We start from the raw sequence: 17,845 nt of genomic DNA on the forward strand, positions 1-17,845 counted from the left end.
TTCCCAGAGTGAGTTTAAAAGTTTTCTCAGGTGTGTTTTTTTTTTATGGCTAGGTGAATTCAAACAGAATTTCAAGGCTTAGCTTTTAGAATGCTAGCTACTGAGGAAAAGAATAGGGAAAATCTCTATTCTATTTTGGCTGTAGAAAATGAATACATGTCCATGAGAAAATGTGGTAGATAATTGGTGAGTAAACATAGATTCATGAAAACATCAGTTCCTCCATCTGCAGGGTAAATTTGTGACAGTGAATATCTCTGTTCAAATCCTGTTATCTTGATTTCTGAGTTTCATGCTACATTTTATGAGATGAAACTTGGTACCACCTAGAAGTGTTCCCGTATGACTAATTGTTTACTACATGATTTTTAATGAAAGCAATACAATAATAGACATATTATCGTAAAGGAGTAGATACTTTTGCTTTTCTTATTGAGGTATAAAATGTAAGTACCTTAAAATTTCCTTCCCTTACATGAACACTGTGTTTGAGTAATTTTGCTGGATTTTTCAAACACATAGTTTCAAAAACCAAGTGAGTAACTCTAACATGGAAATTAAAGCTTGAGTCCAGTGTCTCAGAGCTAAGGCTAATGACTTAGCTCTGCAAAAGGAGGTTATTAAAGGACCAGCTAGTTTATTTCTGGGGATGCTCCCCTGCAGATGTCCAGCCTGCTCACCCCAGCCGTGGAAGAAGCCTTTCTGCTGACAGAGCCCTGGAAAGCTGGGAACCCACAGGCAAATGCAGTTAAGGTTAAGATGAAAGGGGAATGAGAAGGTCTTACTGATGATAAAGTTGTTAATTGTTTTGAGGCAGTTTCTAGGATTTGGAATATCAAACAAAGTTAGGTTTCTGTAAAAAAAAACAAAAAAAAATTCCAAAGGAGTATTGCAACAGGAAAAAGTACCAACTATAAAAATTTTAAGGATTGCATAGTTTAGGCAAACAAGGGCTTTCTTTCCTAGGGAGCAGCAAACAAGATTAGAAAGAAGGTGGGAGGGGAATGGCAAATGAAGGGTGAAAAATCAGATTTTAAATCAGTGAATGTTTTACCATGAAGTCAGCGTGTTCTTAGAAGAGACATAAAATGAGGTTTTATGTTGACTCAGACTGAGAATAGTTGAAAGTTCTGGGGCCTGTGAAAAATTTTGTTTAGACCACTGAAGACAAATTCAGCTGAATCTTTTAATGGGAAAAAGAAGAAAATGTGCAGAGTTCTCACTAGAACAAGGTCCCAATTCAAGCCCCACAGGTGGGTTCTTGATTTCGCTCAAGAAAAAAATTCAGGGTGAGTCCACACAGTAAAGTAAGAGGAAGTTTATTAAGAAAGTAAAGGAATAAAATAATGGCTTACTCCATAGGCAGGGCAGCGCCAAGGGCTGCTGGTTGCACATTTTTATGCTTATTTCTTGATTATATGCTAACCAAGGGGTGGATTATTTGTGCCTCCCAATTTTGGACCATATACAGTAACTTCTGATGTTTCCAGGGCATTTGTAAACTGTTATGACACTGGTAGGAGTGTAGCAGTGAGGGTGACCAGGGGTCACTCTCGTCACATCTTGGTTTTGGTGGGTTTTATTTGACTTCTTTACTGCAACCTGTTTTATCCACAAGGTGTTTACGACTTGTATGTTGTGCTGACCTTCTATCCTATCCTGTTACTTAGAATGCCTAACCATCCAGGAATGCAGCCCAGTCAGTCTCAGCCCTATTTTACCCAGCCCCTATTCAAAATAGATTTGCTCTGGTTCCATATGCCTCTGACATCTCCTCCTCCTTTTTAACATGGGCACACTTAATCCTAAGAGTTGTAGAGGGATGAAGATTCATTTTCTGTAACTACTTCATGCTGAATAGGGGTGATGATATTTTTGCCTAACTAGTAAGAGTCTTCTTGACCCTGAAAAACAAAACAAAGGATCAGTGACATTTTATGCAAAGTCAAAAAATATAACTTCAGTCTTATATTAGTTGAGTCCATTCAGTTAATTCCTATTCTGTTTGATAGTCATGAACATTTCAGTTCTCCGTGAATACTGAAAGTTTTTTCTCTATTCTAATGTCACAGTTTCTAAAGTTACAACAAACTTGCATTTGAGAACATCTGTCAAAGTCTTAAGTTAACTATAAATCATCTTTTGAAGAGGATCAGCACAAGATCTTGTGGATGGGAAAGTCTTAGGGCAGTCTCAGTAAAAAAAAAAAAAAAAAAACATGATTGACAAGGAAATTTGGTTAGCTCTGTGGCATACAATAATTTTATGAAACAATTGTGATTATTAATGATATACACTTAGTCATTAGAATTACAGGAGTTTCCCATAATTTTGGAACACATACCAATAACATATTTACACAAACAGTCCAAAAAAAGTCAAACATGATTTCACATTTGACAATGTTTTCTATGTGATTTTTAATACTAAATGAGCCAAGTTTTACTATTATATTTGTGTATTATTGATGTCAAACCGAATTCGTAATCTTTATAGACAAACCTATCCAATTTTAGTATTTGACCATAAGGTAATATTCTTATAAACCTTTTATAACTCTTTACAAAGTCCTTGTTGTTAAAGAGTAGATCAGTGCTTTAAGAGAAACCTGTTGTTTTTATCTCAATGTTCAATTTATAGAAAAACTGAATAATACCCATTTAACTTTAGTCTATATGTTCACACACAGAATCTCTTTTGCAATTAAATTTTAGCAAGTCTTTCACAATTTGTTTAAACCTTCAGTTTTATTCTAATTTAAAACAATCCTTTAACCTTTTAATCCAGGCAAAAAAGTCCACATTTCCATGTCTTCTTATAATCTTTTATCAAAAACACATTTCACTTTCTCTGCATACCTTGCATATAAAACTGTTTTTTAGTAGTCAAAGTTACATGTTACGATGTTAACTCTTAGCAACTTTTACTTTTGATGAAACTCTTGGTAAGTAAGGGATTTTAATTATGTACTAGGCGTGGAGGCCAGGACACAGACACAAGTGTATATAAGGTCTGACTCCAGTGTATTAATAGTTAGGGGGTGTGGCTAACTTGATGTGTCCCAGGCCTTACCTAGCTGTAAAGCAGGCAAGTTGTACAGTGAAGAGTCATAGTGGCATTTTGAGAAGTCTTTAAGAGGCCTAGTAACCTTTAAATTGTACAACATTTCTTGCATAGATTTCCTTTAGTGAATTATTTCATGACTTATACAGACCATCTATAATATGTTTGGACTCTCTGATTTGTCCTAAACATCCATCTTTTTAAATAACCAGTGATTTTATTTTAGGATAATAATTTACTATATAACATATATATATATAAATAATTTTATTTAGGATAATAATTTACTATATAACATCTTTTCTTATATAAAATCTCTTTTCTTTATAACCTTTGTATATTTAGGGAGCATGGCTAATTACATATGTCCCAAGGCCTTATTTAGAATCTACTGGCTTCAAGATAGGTACAATATTGAAAAATATTTTAAAGTCAAAGAACCAATTTATGACCTTAAAGTATTTGGCAAATCTAATATCTGACCTATATAATTTAGATCAAATGGTTTATATTTTGAAGACATTTTTATTTTCCCAATGATCTTTAAAACTGTTTTTATTTCCAAAAGATTACTTGTCACATGGACTAAAAGGCATTGCACTTTTTACTTTTCTTATAAAATATTTGATTTAAGCTCTTATTATTTTTAAACCAATTAATCAGAGTTCTTTTATATCACACACGCACACAGAAGATTCAGTAGTTGTAAGGTTTTTCTTTGTCAGTTTCTTAATTGGATTACTAGCCCACCACCAGGAAAGCATGTAGTTTCTATGGCTTAATAAGTAAACAGAGCTGGACAACAAAATGGATCCCCCTAAATTAAGGCTCCCATTTTTACATCAGATCTTGGATCTAAAAAGGAGAGAATCAGTTCATCCCAAGGGAAGTCTTATTTCTCAGTGGGACATGGGGACACCTCCATACTTCCTAAGTGGTCCAGAGTATGTTTCTCTGATCCAAATGTGAAGAGCTGAGTTTTTCCCCCATAACTGCCCTTAGCCATTCCAAAAGTATATTTCTCTCCCAGTTATTACATGCCAAAGTTCTTTTATAATATGAAGTAATTCCTGATACCCCCAAAAGTAAAAAACATCACATAATGCAATGCAAAACAGAAGAGAAACTTAGATTTTGAGAAGGATCTATTCACTTCCAATTCCTGGGGTTTCATGAGGAAAAAGAGGTGTTTCCCAAAACAGGGTCTATAGTGTCTCTTCTGTTTTTCCCAAGGAGTCCCAGGCTGTTAGAGCTTGAATATCTGCTTTTAATTAAGCTGACTTTTAACCATAGTGCTCTTTTAAAAAGTCCTTTTAAATTTCTTACTACCAGACTTTAGTCAGGTCAAACAGCCAATATCTCTGGCTTTTGAATTTTACCAAAAGTAACTTCACAGGTGTTCTGAAAAAGGAAAATTCAAGATGGTTCCTGGAGGGGAAGAGAATCAACAAATGGTAAAGCTCACCCAAATATCCAATAAGAAAGTACTCATTCCCTAAGCTGAGAATGGAACCCTGAACCTGGGCCACCATTGTGATGGTGGAGACCAAGAGAAAGTACTGTCATGTGGTCACAAGGTCAAGCATCCAAGGACATGACTGAGCACTTTGCTGGGCCATCCTGAACAGCAGACTTAAAGGTTCCTAGGCCTGCATTCTATCCTAAGATACCCCTCTTAATGACAGAACCATACAGAAAGACGAATTTATAGCACAGAGTACAACAGATTTGTTACAGCTTAAGACTAACCTCACAAATGCATCTCCAAATAAATTAGAACTTTACATAGGAGATAAACAGTAATTTTTTTTACCATTCATTCCATCAGTTTACATAGAGGCCAGAAGTCTGGTAAGAAATTTGTACCCTTTTGCCAGCATGCCAGGCTTCTGGGTTCCCTTTCCCTGGGTTGCCCTAGTGACGTGGCTGGCTGCACCACAGCCCTGGGGGCCAAGCCACAACACAAAGGAAAATTATCTTTTTCTATTCTGGCCATAGCAAAATATGTGTGACAACACAGACATTAGCTACTCGGCTTAGCAACCAATATCAAACGCAACTCTTAAACTTGGCCCCAGTTGGGCCCTGTCATCATTAATTCAACCTCTGATCAGGAGTTTCAACTTGAGGCCTCTGGGCAAGATGGTTACTCTGAGTAATAGAAAAGATAAGAAAGGGAAAAGAGAGAAAAGCATTGTCTGTGGCAGGGTGGGGAATGCAAAGAGCTCAGGGGGTCAGAGAAAGACCTACCCATTGCAGTGATAATAAAAAGTTGAGGTGGCTGCTTCTTGGTAGGAAAGATTTTTTCCAAAAGTCCCATTAGCACTTAAGTTTTCCTTTTTGGAGAAGAAAAAGATCCCCATGTCCCATGGTCCTGTAGATGCCTAATTCGGTCACCCATGGCCATCAGCAAAGACTGCAAGGCAGATTAATCCAAAGAGAATAGCAATGAATATCCCATAGTGTCAAACCAGTTCTTGCTGAGATGGATTTTACTGAGAGGTTTACCCAGGTATACGTACCCCACTCACCCAAAGTCAGCCAGTTGGTGCACACAGATGATTTTCCTTTGGGTCAGAGTATAGTCCCTTTGTGGTTGCCAGAAAGATGTTACTGGAAAGAAGTTCTGATCCAGACCCCAAGATAGGGTTCTTGGATCTCGCTCAAGAAAGACTTCAGGGCAAGTCCATAAAGTGAAAGCAAGTTTATTAAGAAAGTAAAGCAATAAAAGAGTGACTACTCCATAGGCAGAGCAGTCCTGAGGGCTGGTGGTTGCACATTTTTATGGTTATTTCTTGATTATATGCTAAACAAGGGGTGGAATATTTATTCCTCTCCTTTTTTTTTTTTTTTTTTTGAGACAGGGTGGCGCTGTTTTGCCAGGCTGGAGTGCAGTGGCATGATAGCTCACTGCAACCTCCGCCTCCCGGGTTCAAGCCATTCTCCTGCCTCAGCCACCCGAGTAGCTGGGACTACATGCACGTGCCACCACGCCCAGCTAATTTTTGTGTTTTTAGTAGAGATGGGGTTTTACTATGTTGGCCAGGATGGTCTCAATCTGTTGACCTCATGATCCACCCAACTCAGCCTCCCGAAGTGCTGAGATTACAGGCGTGAGCCACTGCATCTGGCCTATGCCTCTCCTTTTTAAACTGCTATAAGATAACTTCCAGATGTTGCCATAGCATTTATAAACTATCATAGCCCTGGTGGGAGTGTAGCAGAGAGGATGACCATAGGTCACTCTCATCACCATGTTAATTTTGGTGGGTTTTATCTAGCTTCTATACTGCAACCTGTGTTATCAGCCAGGTCTTTATGACCTGTATCTTGTGCTGACCTCCTGTCTCATCTTGTGAGTTAGAATGCCTAACCATCTGGGAATGCAGCCCAGTGGGTCTCAGCCTTATTTTACTCAGCCTCTATTCCAAATGGAGTTGCTCTGGTTCAATACGCCTCTGACAGAGTCTGTATCTGGCTATGCGATAAATAAGAAAAGAGAGCACCATCTAAGTCATAATGGGAAGGGTGTTTCTTTCCATAAACTATTTCTAGAGAACACAAAGGATGAAGGATTTATTTACCTAGGTTATGTATGTGCTTCATTGTTCCCCACCTCTTTTCTTTATCATGTACATTTCTTCCATTTGACTTTTCCTGGGTTGTACTTTTTATAATAAACTAGTAAACATAACTACAGTGTTTTGCTGAGTTCTGTGAGTAGCTTGATCTAATTATTGAACTTGAGGAAGTTTGTAGGAGTCCCCAGTTTTTAAACAGTAGCTCTAAAGCATAGATGGGCCTGTAGGGTTTGTGACTGGCATCTACAATGAGGGCAATGTTGTGAGACTAAGCCCTGAATCAGGGTCTGTGCTGACTCTGGGTGGTATCAGAATTCAAATGTTAGACATTGAGTTGCTGTTGGAGAATTGCTTGGTGTTAAGCTAACTCTACAGATTTGGTGCCAGAAGAAAGATATCACAGAGGCCTGTCCTGGAATAAAACTCTTAGTATCTGGAAATGGGAGGCTCTGCTCTCCTGTACACAGGCTTTCACACTGCCCATTGTCCTGGGATCCCAGGCCTCCTCCCAGGGTGAGAGAGGATGAAAACTTAGAGGAAAGGAGCTCTGATGACAGACCCCCTTTTCCCACAGCTGCCACCACAGGATTCCCACCCGCTCCCAAACACACACTAGACATTGACATGTCCACCCTCCTCCCAGGAGTAGGCACCACCCTCAGGAACTTCACCACGGCATTGTTGATTTTAGTGTTTCTTGACAAAAACCCACAAAAGTGTCTACAAGTCTCCTGGCATATCCCAACCCCCAGACAGTGAATCTGCAGCAGCAAACTATTTTCCCCAGCAGCCTAGAGTTCTGGGCCACTTGTTCATAATCTCATGTACCTGCATGCACCCAGAAATAAATCAGAGTCCAGCCCCACCTGGGCCACTATCTGTAGAACAAACAACTCCTTCCACTTACATTGCACTCTTCCCCACGCATGGATTTTTTTTTTCTTTCAACTTTTCTTTTTGGTTCAAGGATCCATGTGCAGCTTTGTTATATAGGTAAAATTGTGTCATGGGGGTTTGGTGTAGATTATTTTGCCACTGAGGTACTAAGCATAACACCAAACAGGTACGTTTTCTGTTTCTTTTGTTCTTTCATTGTCTATTCTCAACTAGGCCTCAGTGTCTGTTGTTCTCCTCTTTGTGTCCATGTGTTCTTATTATTTAGCTCTTATCAATGAGAACATGCATTTGGTTTTCTGTTTCTGTTTTAGGTTCCTAAGGATGATGGTCTCCAGCATCGTCTATGTTGCTGCAAATAACTTAATCTTTTTTTTTTTTTTTTTTTTTTTTTTGGAGACAGAGTCTCACTCTGTCGCCCAGGCGGGAGTGCAATGGCGCGATCTCAGCTCACTGCAAGCTCCGCCTCCTGGGTTCATGCCATTCTCCTGCCTCAGCCTCCCAAGTAGCTGGGACTACAGGTGCCCACCACCACGCCTAGCTAATTTTTTGTATTTTTAGTAGAGAATTTTTAGTGTTAGCCAGGATGGTCTCGATCTCCTCACCTTGTAATCCACCCACCTTGGCCTCCCAAAGTGCTGGGATTACAGGTGTGAGCCACCATGCCCGGCCTTGCAAATAACTTAATCTTGTTTTTATTTATTTATTTTTTAAGACGGAGTTTTCACTCTTGTTGCCCAGGCTGGAGTGTGATGGCGCCACCTCAGCTCACCACAACCTCTGCCTCCTGGGTTCAAGCAATTTTCTTGCCTCAGCCTCCCGAGTAGCTGGGATTACAGGCATGCGCCACCACTCATGGCTAATTTTATATTTTTAGTAGAGATGGGGTTTCACCGTGTTGCCCAGGCTGGTCTCAAACTCCTGACCTCAGGTGATCCGCCTGCCTCAGCCTCCCAAAATGCTGGGATTACAGGCTGAGCCACCACACCCAGCTTTTTTTTTTTTTTAATTGGCCACATAATCTTCCATCATGTTTATATACCATACTTTGTTTTTAATAAATCTTCTATTTTATTTAATTAATTAATTTATTTGGAGACAGTGTTTCACTCTGTCACAAAGGCTGAAGTGCAGTGGTGCAATCTTGGCTCACTTCAGCCTCAACCTTCCAGGCTCAAGGCACCCTCTTCAGCCCCCTAAGTAACTGGGACTACAAGCATGCACCACTATACCCAGTTAACTTGTTTTTCTATCATTTGTAGAGATGCAGTTTTGTCATGTTGCCCAGGCTGGTCTTGAACTCTTGAGCTAAGGTAATCCACCTGCCTCGCCCTCCCAAAGTGCTAGGATTACAAGTGTGAACCACCTCACCTCACCATACCTTATTATTTTAATCTAGTCTACATTAATAGGCAATTAGATTTGTTCCATGTGTTTGTTTTTTGTTTGAGACAGAGTCTCACTCTGTTGCCCAGACTAGAGTGCAGTGGCACCATCTCAGCTCACTGCAACCTCTGTCTCCTGGGTTCAAGCAATTCTCCTGCCTCAGTCTCTTATGTAGCTGGGACTACAGGAACATGTAACCACACCTGGCTACATTTTGTATTTTTAGTAGAGATGTTTTGCCGTATTGGCTAGGCTGGCCTCGAACTCCTGACCTCAGGTGATCCACCGGCCTCAGCCTCCTAAAGTGCTGGGATTACTGGCATGAGCCACTGCGCCCAGCCCGTGTCTTTGTTATTGCAAACAGTGTTGTAATAAACATGCATATGCATGTGTCTTTATGGTAGAATAATTTGTATTTCTTTGGGTATATACTCAATTTGGAGGTTGCTGGGTCAAACAGTAATTCTGTTTTCAGTTCTGTGAGGAATCACCACACTGCTTTTCACAATGGTTGAACTAATCTACCCTCCCACCAGCAGTGTATAAACATTCCATTTTCTCTGCAACCTTACCAGCATGTTACTGACTTTGGCTTTTGAGACAGAGTCTCACTCTGTCACCCAGGCTGGAGTACAGTGGTGTGATCTCAGCTAACTGCAACCTCCACCTCCTTGAGTCAATAGATTCTCATGCCCTAGTTTCTAGAGTAGCTGGAACTACAGATGTGCGCCACCAAGCCTGACTAATTTTCGTATTTTTAGTAATGATGGGATTTCTCCATATTGGCCAGGCTGCTCTCAAACTCGTGACCTCAAGTGATCTGCCTGCCTTGGCCTCCCAAAGTGCTGGGGTTACCACACCCAGCCTGTTACTTTCTAACAACAGCCGTTCGGATTGGTGTGAGATGGTATCTCATTGTGGTTTTTGGCATTTCTCTAGTGATTAGTGGTGAGCATTTTTTGCACATGCTTGTTAGCCACATGTTTGTCTTCTTTTGAAAAGCATCTGTTCATGTTTTTTGTCTACTTTTTAATGAAGTTTTTTTTTTTTTTTCTGTAAACCTGCTTAACTTCTTTATGAATTCTGGATATTAAACCTTTGTCAGGAACATAGTTTGCAAATATTTTTATTGATTTGGTGTGTTGTCTGTTTACTCCATTGATAGTTTCCTTTGCTGTGAAGAAGCTCTTTAATTAGGTCCCTGTTGGGAAAAAGCTGGGTGTTGGGAGGGAAACTGAGGCAGGCTTGCATAATGTCCTCTGGAATGTGTCTAGACCTGCTGGCTCCTTGCTTCTAGCTTTTCTAGGTTCCTATTCCCATTATCTCAAGTAGCAGAACATGTTCCTTATAAATGCTAAACCATCACAGCTGTAGATCATACGCCTGCTCTTTTGACCTCCACGTTCTCACCACCTGTTTCTTTGTTGGATTACCGATAAATGCCATGGGCTCCCAGAGCTCAGGGCCTTCGCAGCCTCCATGATGGTGATGGCCCCCTGGTGTCCTACCTTTTTTTAATTTTTATTTTATTTTTTGAGACGGAGTCTCGCTCTGTCATCCAGGCTGGAGTGCAGTGGTGTGATCTTGGCTCACTGCAAGCTCCGCGTCCCGGGTTCACGCCATTCTCCTGCCTTAGCCTCCCGAGTAGCTGGGACTACAGGCACCCGCCACTGCGCCCAGCTAATTTGTTTTTTTGTATTTTTAGTAGAGACGGGGCTTCACCATGGTCTCGATCTCCTGACCTCATGATCCGCCCGCCTCAGCCTCCCAAAGTGCTGGGATTACAAGCATGAGCCACCGCGCCAAGCCTGGTGTCCCACCTTTATATCTCAAACTGTCTTTTTCTCAATCCTTTGACTCCGCCGGACTTTGTCACCCCCACGACCTGGTGTTGGGTCTGATCACCCCAAGAGGTCTCATTTGTCAATTTTTGATTCTGTTGCAGTTGCTTTTGGTATCTTCGTCATGATACATGTAGATACGTGTGGTAAGAGAGTGAAACTCCAGGGCCTCATGTGACTCTACGGCGAGGCCAGAATGAGGTGTGAGGGCTTCAAGATACATTCCTGAGAGTTAAGTGCCACATTTGCACTAAAGGGTGGCTTCAGGACCTATTCTGTTTGGGTTTGGTAGGGACAGGGCAGTGGCCCATATTTTCATTACTGTAGCAGAAATTGTTGGTGTCTGTGGCAGGAGAGGGCACCTGTGGATGGTAAAAGAGGAACATATATTTTTATTTCTGTGGAGCAACTCATTGTTCCTGAATCTCTTCTGTTATAAAGGAGAAAGATGAGTGGACTTTTTGGTCTTGGTCCTTCTGTCTGTGAGTGTGAGACTAGTAGGTAAGCAGGTGGTGCTGATGCCTTTAAGGGACTTTTCTCAAGATGCAGGTGTTACTTGTCCAGAGAATTTTATCTGAAAAGGATTTCCAGAGAAGGAGAAAGAGGAAAAATGCTTCTTTTCAGCTAAACATGTCTCAGATCAAGAGCTGTGTCCACTCTGCCTCCTGGAGTGCCATGCGTTTAGTACTTGCAGACCTTTACTTCTCTACTTGTGTTTTCCCTCCCCAATGATTTTGTTTCACATACTTTTAAAAATTCTTGTGATAGTCAAGGGTCTTTAAAAAATATTTCTATCCTGTGTACCAGAGCCTTCTCTACATCATGGCTTCTTATATGCAATGCAGAATTCCTACCATGAATTTATGATCTGCCATATTAAAAGTGTTCCTTTTGTGGCTGCTGAACATGGGAAGATGTGAATACTCAAGATTCCTATTGGGGGAAAGCTGGGGTCCTTAGTAAAGATGGAGAACATATAATGTTGAGGTGTCGCCTGTGTTCTCCATTAGCTCTATGCAGAACAGGATTAAGAAAATGCTTAAACAGGATGGCATTTATTTATTTATTTATTTTTATGTTTTGAGACAGAGTTTTGCTCTGTCACCCAGGCTGGAGTGCAGTGGTGCGATCTCAGCTCACTGCAAGCTCTGCCTCCCGGGTTCACACTTTTCTCCTGCCTCAACCTCCCGAGTAGATGGGACTACAGGCACCCACCACCACACCTGGCTAATTTTTTGTATTTTTAGTAGAGATGGGGTTTCACCATGTTAGCCAGGATAGTCTCGATCTCCTAACCTCGTGATCCGCCCGCCTCGGCCTCCCAAATTGCTGGGATTACAGGTGTGAGCCACCGCACCCGGCCTGTTCAGGATGGCATTTATTACCCAGGAAGTTCTGGAGAAAATTATTCAGAGATACCGGCTTTCTAGGATGCTAAAGAAGGACTACTTAAAATCATTATTAAAAATTATATAACATGGGAGATATCTTGACCTTCGCATAAAACTGATTTTTCTTTATGGTTAAATTCAGTCTATAATTGACTTTTTGAGGGGCAATATCTCAGTAGTGATGTTGTGTTCTTCTGTGTGCATCAGCACATCATAAAAATTTATTCTAGTGTTGTTGATGATAATAATTTGCTTGGTTAAAGAGCTCTCCGACTTTTTTTCACTCGAGTTAATTGTTTTTCTCTTTATTATTAAGTATCTTTATGTAGCTAATAAATTATCACATTTAATCTGGCACCTGCCCTTTTTTCTTAGGTTTTTTTGTTTGTTTTTTGCACCTATCTGTCTTTGGAAAATTAAGGCTCTTATCTTTGTTTACAGACCAGAAAAGTTGGGGAAAACACAATCTCTTTCACTTACTGAATGTCTGACAAAATAGTCTTCTGGGTTCAAAAACATTGGCATTACTAGTGACCTTGTTAGAATTTTAAAAACTCACTTTATTCCATATCTTCTGGGAAAAAAAAAAAAAGCTTCACGAGAGGATCTCCAGTTTATTGTACATATTTAAATTTGAGAGGTACCGTCTAACTCAACATGTCTTTTTTTTTTTTTTTTTTGTGGGGGAGTACAGACTTTTGCTCTTGTTGCCCAGGCTGGAGTGCAATGGCGCGATCTCGGCTCACTGCAAACTCCGCCTCCCCAGTTCAAGCGATTCTCCTGCCTCAGCCCCCCAAGAAGCTGGGATTACAGGCACACACCACCACGCCCACCTAATTTTGTGTTTTTAGTAGAGATGAGGTTTCTCCATGTTAGTCAGGCTGGACTCGAACTCCCAACCTCAGGTGATCCGCCCACCTCGGTCTCCCAAAGTGCTGGGATTACAGGCGTGAGCCACTGCTCCCGGCCTTCAACATGTCTTTTTTTGTCCGAAAAATATACACAACTCATTATGATGTAAATATAGCACTCAAAAGTGTATACGTTTGTGTCCTTAATTATATTCTTTATCATCCAGAAAAGTATTATATATGCACTGGCGTTGTGGATCTTATGCCATTCTCTGCCCTCAGAGTAAGAGAATACATTAGAGAATATTTCTGTGTTAAAAATTATTGGATAATTTCAGTTATTCTTATAAGTCAGAACCAATTCTCTTTACTCTCTCATTTCACCTTAAGTGAAATAATAAATTCTGCCCATGGCCACTTGGTAAATATATGTGTGTCTCTGTGCTTGTGTTTTTCAGGAGACATTGACATTTAGGGATGTGGCCATAGAATTCTCTCTGGAGGAGGGGGAATGCCTGAACCCTGCTCAGCGGAATTTATATATGAATGTGATGTTAGAGAACTACAAAAACCTGGTCTTCTTGGGTGAGAATAACTTTAATACATAATTCTTAATATGCCCTAAACGTTTTATGTCTCTTTTTTTGTAGAATTTTTTTTTGGTAATTTATACTTTGTATAAATGAGTTTCTGATCCCAGTTTTCAAGAAAATCTTGATGATTTGTCTGTGTAGAAAAGAATTTCTTTAACGTGTTTCATCTTGACCTGAATTTTCCACATTCCTGAGCTGATCTGCATCCTTCACTCTAGATTAGTGGTAATTCCAGAAATTTGGTGGCATAAAATATTGCCCGTATCTTAAAATCTGTTTTCCACCATCAATTTTTGATTCGTGAGTACCAGGTAGTAAAATTAAGGACCTACAAATTTAAAATATTTTCTAAATAGTTAGAGATGTGTCTCATTAATTAGTATTTTAGGATTAATTTTCTAAAATATTCTATTACATCCTTTTTACTGAGCACAGTACTAGGTTGGTAACCAGAGAATATAAGCAAGGTTTATGCTATTTACTTTTAATAAAGCAGGTATTGCTGTCTCTAAGCAAGACCCAATCACCAGTCTGGAGCAAGAAAAAGAGCCCTGGAATATGAAGAGACGTGAGATGGTGGATGAATCCCCAGGTAGGTGAGAGTGAACACAACAGATGACACAGGTGAGAGGTACAAAGGTTAAAAAAAAAAAAAAAAAAAAAAAAAGCCAGTCCTTACAATGTGATTTGGGAAGCTGTGTTGCAAAGCATATAGTTTCTGAGAAGACTGAATATTTTCTTAAAATTTTCTCTCACTAAAGGGCATCTTCTGTCTCATGCTTTTAAATTCTCTAAGAATTTTCCTTTTCCTTAGGTGAACACACAAATATTTGCATAATTTTGAAAAACACTTTTTTTTTTTGAGACAGTGTTTTGCTTTGGTTGCCCAGGCTGGATTGCAGTGGTGTGATCTCGACTCACTGCAACCTGTGCCTCTTGGGTTCGACGATTTTCCTGCCTCAGTCTCCTGGGTAGCTGAGATTACAGGCGCCTGCCACCACACCCAGCTAATTGTTTTGTGTTTTTAGTAGAGACGGGGTTTTACCATGTTGGCCAGGCTGGTCTTGTACTCCTGTCCTCAAGTGATATGCGCACCTTGGCCTCCCAAAGTGCTGGGATTACAAGTGTGAGTCACCGCGCCCGGCTGAAAAACTCTATGTTACATTATTTTTTAGTTCTCTTTTTGCATCCTGTCTGAAATATGTGAGAGTAGTGGTTTCTGTTCCATTAGGGGTTTCTTGTTAATTTTTCTGCATAGTCCATCCTGTTTTTATTACTATAGTCTTAAAATATAGTTTGAAATTATAAATTATGATGTCCCGTCCCTCTGCTTTGTTCTTTTTTTTTCTCAGGAATGCTTTGGCTATTTGTAGTTTATTATAGTTTCTTGTAAATTTTAGAATTGTATTTTCTATTGTGAAAAAAATGCCACTGGGATTTTATTAGGAAGTTTATTGAATGTGTAGATTACTTTAGATAATATAGCACTTTAACAATATTTATTCTTTCAATCCATAGACATGAAATTTTGTGTTGTTGCTGAGACAGAGTCTCGCTCTGTCACCCAGGCTGGAATGCAGTGGTGCAATCTCAGCTCACTGCAACCTCCACTTTCCTAGTTCAAGTGATTCTCCTGCCTCAGCCTCCCTAATAGCTGGCATCACAGGCATATGCCACCACACCCAGCTAATTTTTATATTTTTAGTAGAGATGGGGTTTCATCATGTTGTCTAGGCTGGTCTTGATCTCCTGACCTTGTGATCCACCTGCTTTGGTCTCCCAAAGTGCTGGGATTACAGGCGTGAGCCACCACGCCCAGTGACATAAAATATTTTAAAATTTATTTTTGTCTTCTCTAATTTCTTTCATTGATATCTTACATATTTCATTGTAAAGATTTTTTCACCTTGGCCAGCCGCAGTGGCTCACACCTGTAATCCCAGCACTTTGGGAGGCCAGGGAGGGTGGATCACCTGAGGTCAGGAGTTCGAGACCAGCCTGACCAACATGGAGAAACCCCGTCTCTACTAAAAATACAAAAGTGGCTGGCCATATTACAGGCATAGATTACATGCCTGTAATCCCAGCTACTCGGGAGGCTAAGGCAGGAGAATCGCTTCAACCCAGGAGGCAGAGGTTGTGGTGAGCCAAGTTGGCACCATTGCTCTCCAGCCTGGGCAACACGAGCAAAACTCCATCTCAATAAAACAAAAAGATTTTTTACCTTCTTGGTTAAATTGGTTTTCAGAAATTTATTAATACTATTATAAATAAGATTGTTTCCTTTATTGCATCAGTTTAAGTGTATGGAACCATAACTTGTATGTTAATTTTATATTTTGCTAATTTACTGACTGTATTTATTAGTTTAGACAATTTTTTTGTTGTCGTTCAAGACAGAGTCTCACTGTGTCACCCAGGCTGGAGTGCAATGGCGCGATCTTAGCTTACTGCAACCTCCACCTACTGGGTTCAAGTGATTCTCCTCCCTCAGCCTCTCAAGTAGCTGGGACTACAGGTGCCCACCACCACACCTGGCTAATTTTTTTTTTGTAGTTTTAGTAGAGACAGGGTTTCACTATGTTGGCCAGGCTGTTCTTGAAGTCCTGACCTTGTGATTTGCCCCCCTCAGACCCCAAAAGTTCTGGGATTACAGGTATGAGCCACCACACCCGGCTTTTTAGACAAATTTTAATGTACTATTTATGGTTTTTTATATAATAAGATCATGCGATCCACAAAAAGCAACTTTTTACTTATTTCTCTTCAATTCCATTGGCTTTTTAAAAATGTTTTTGACTAATCCTTGTGCCATACACTTCCAGGGCTACATTAAAATAGAAGCATTGACAATGGGCACAATATAGTTTTATATTGATATCTGTGAATTTGAAGGAGCAAACAACTCCTTAAGTTTTATAAACTGGTTTCAGGAGGTAAAGATCTTTTTCTGTTGTGTTCCTAGGGTGATGGGATGCCCTCTGGGTTTGTAGTGAAAAGGGGTTGTAGCTTGGTCATAAGACTGCTCAGTCTGCGCTAGCATCCACCTTTAGATGGTTTGTTACAAAGGGCTTAGGTAATTGTAATTTCCATTTTATTTTTGGACAGATTGAATATACTTTAAGACTTTGATCTGTAGGGCAGACACGAGGGCAGTGTCTGCAGTTGGCTCCATATATAATGGCCCTTATATCAGGATGTGAATGGGTTTCCCTTTCACTGAGTACCAGAGAGGGTTTCTTCAGGTCACTGTGTGGGTTTCTAGTTAAGCAAAACTGATCATGAACTGTGGCTCAGAGAGCTGGAACTGAGTCATTAAACTACTTCAGGGACTACAGTAAAAACCAAGGTCTGTAGGCCTGTCTGCATGGCTGCAAATGGGTGTCTTCCTCCAGGTCTCTGGAAGGGCAGGACCTCTCTTAGACTGTAATTGGGAGGAGTTTGGGATGGTTACAGAATTAACTTCAGAATTCTCTGTTGGACCAAGTTGGGTGGGCCATTGCTTGGTCTCTAGCCAAAACCAGGGGTCCTGTAGTTTCCCACATGAATAAGTGCCTGTCCTCTGAAAAAAACACTCCTCAATCTTGGGCTTTAGCAGAGTTTCACAACTCCCTCCCTGCATCTCAAAGCTCTTCCAAAGGCACTTACTTGGGAGATGGGATCTTGTTTATCATCCGGGCTGGTCTTGAAATCCTGGCCTGCAGCAATTCTCCAACCTCAATGTACCATGTAGCAGTCATTACAGATGTGAGCCATGATGCCTGGCTGTCTCATAAAGGCATTTTTTTTGTCAGGGATGACTGAAAAACTTTTTTGCTGTGGTGAGGATAATCAAATAGAGCACCTTTTATTTTTTCATGTCACTGATGTTAATCTTTCTATACATTTTTACTTTCTATTTTCCATTTCACACTTGTCTGTAATTTTAGATTCAGACATTTAGGACAATGTGCTAGAATTTACATGTTATGCCTGAAATAAATTAGATAATTGATAGGCACTCCATATTACTAGAATGGTTACTTAAATTTAAGTTTGCTGCAGGTAAAAAGGAATTATAGGATTTTCACCCACTTTCTTCAGCATATATCTAAATGATAATTTACTTGTAAATATTTGTTTTACATATCAGAGGCTCTAACCCTATTTTGAAAAATATCAGTTTTAATTTAGCAATGTAATGCTGTTCTTTGCTTCTGAAGTTGGATTACAGCAGTTTCATTTTGTGTAAGAATAGCATATATT

General features: G+C 40.1%; 1 protein-coding gene across 1 annotated transcript in view; it reads left to right on the forward strand.

The window, feature by feature from the left end:
• The window catches only part of LOC129459394 (zinc finger protein 431-like), a 402,258-nt gene that overhangs the window by 359,997 nt on the left and 24,416 nt on the right, over window positions 1-17,845 (forward strand). Inside the window, 2 exon segments of the mRNA XM_055236110.2 lie at window positions 13,466-13,592; window positions 14,097-14,192. Of these exon segments, the coding sequence (XP_055092085.1) occupies window positions 13,466-13,592; window positions 14,097-14,192 (223 nt within the window).

This window comes from Symphalangus syndactylus, chromosome 13, assembly GCF_028878055.3.
Source record: "Symphalangus syndactylus isolate Jambi chromosome 13, NHGRI_mSymSyn1-v2.1_pri, whole genome shotgun sequence".
Classification (NCBI taxonomy): Eukaryota; Metazoa; Chordata; class Mammalia; order Primates; family Hylobatidae; genus Symphalangus; species Symphalangus syndactylus.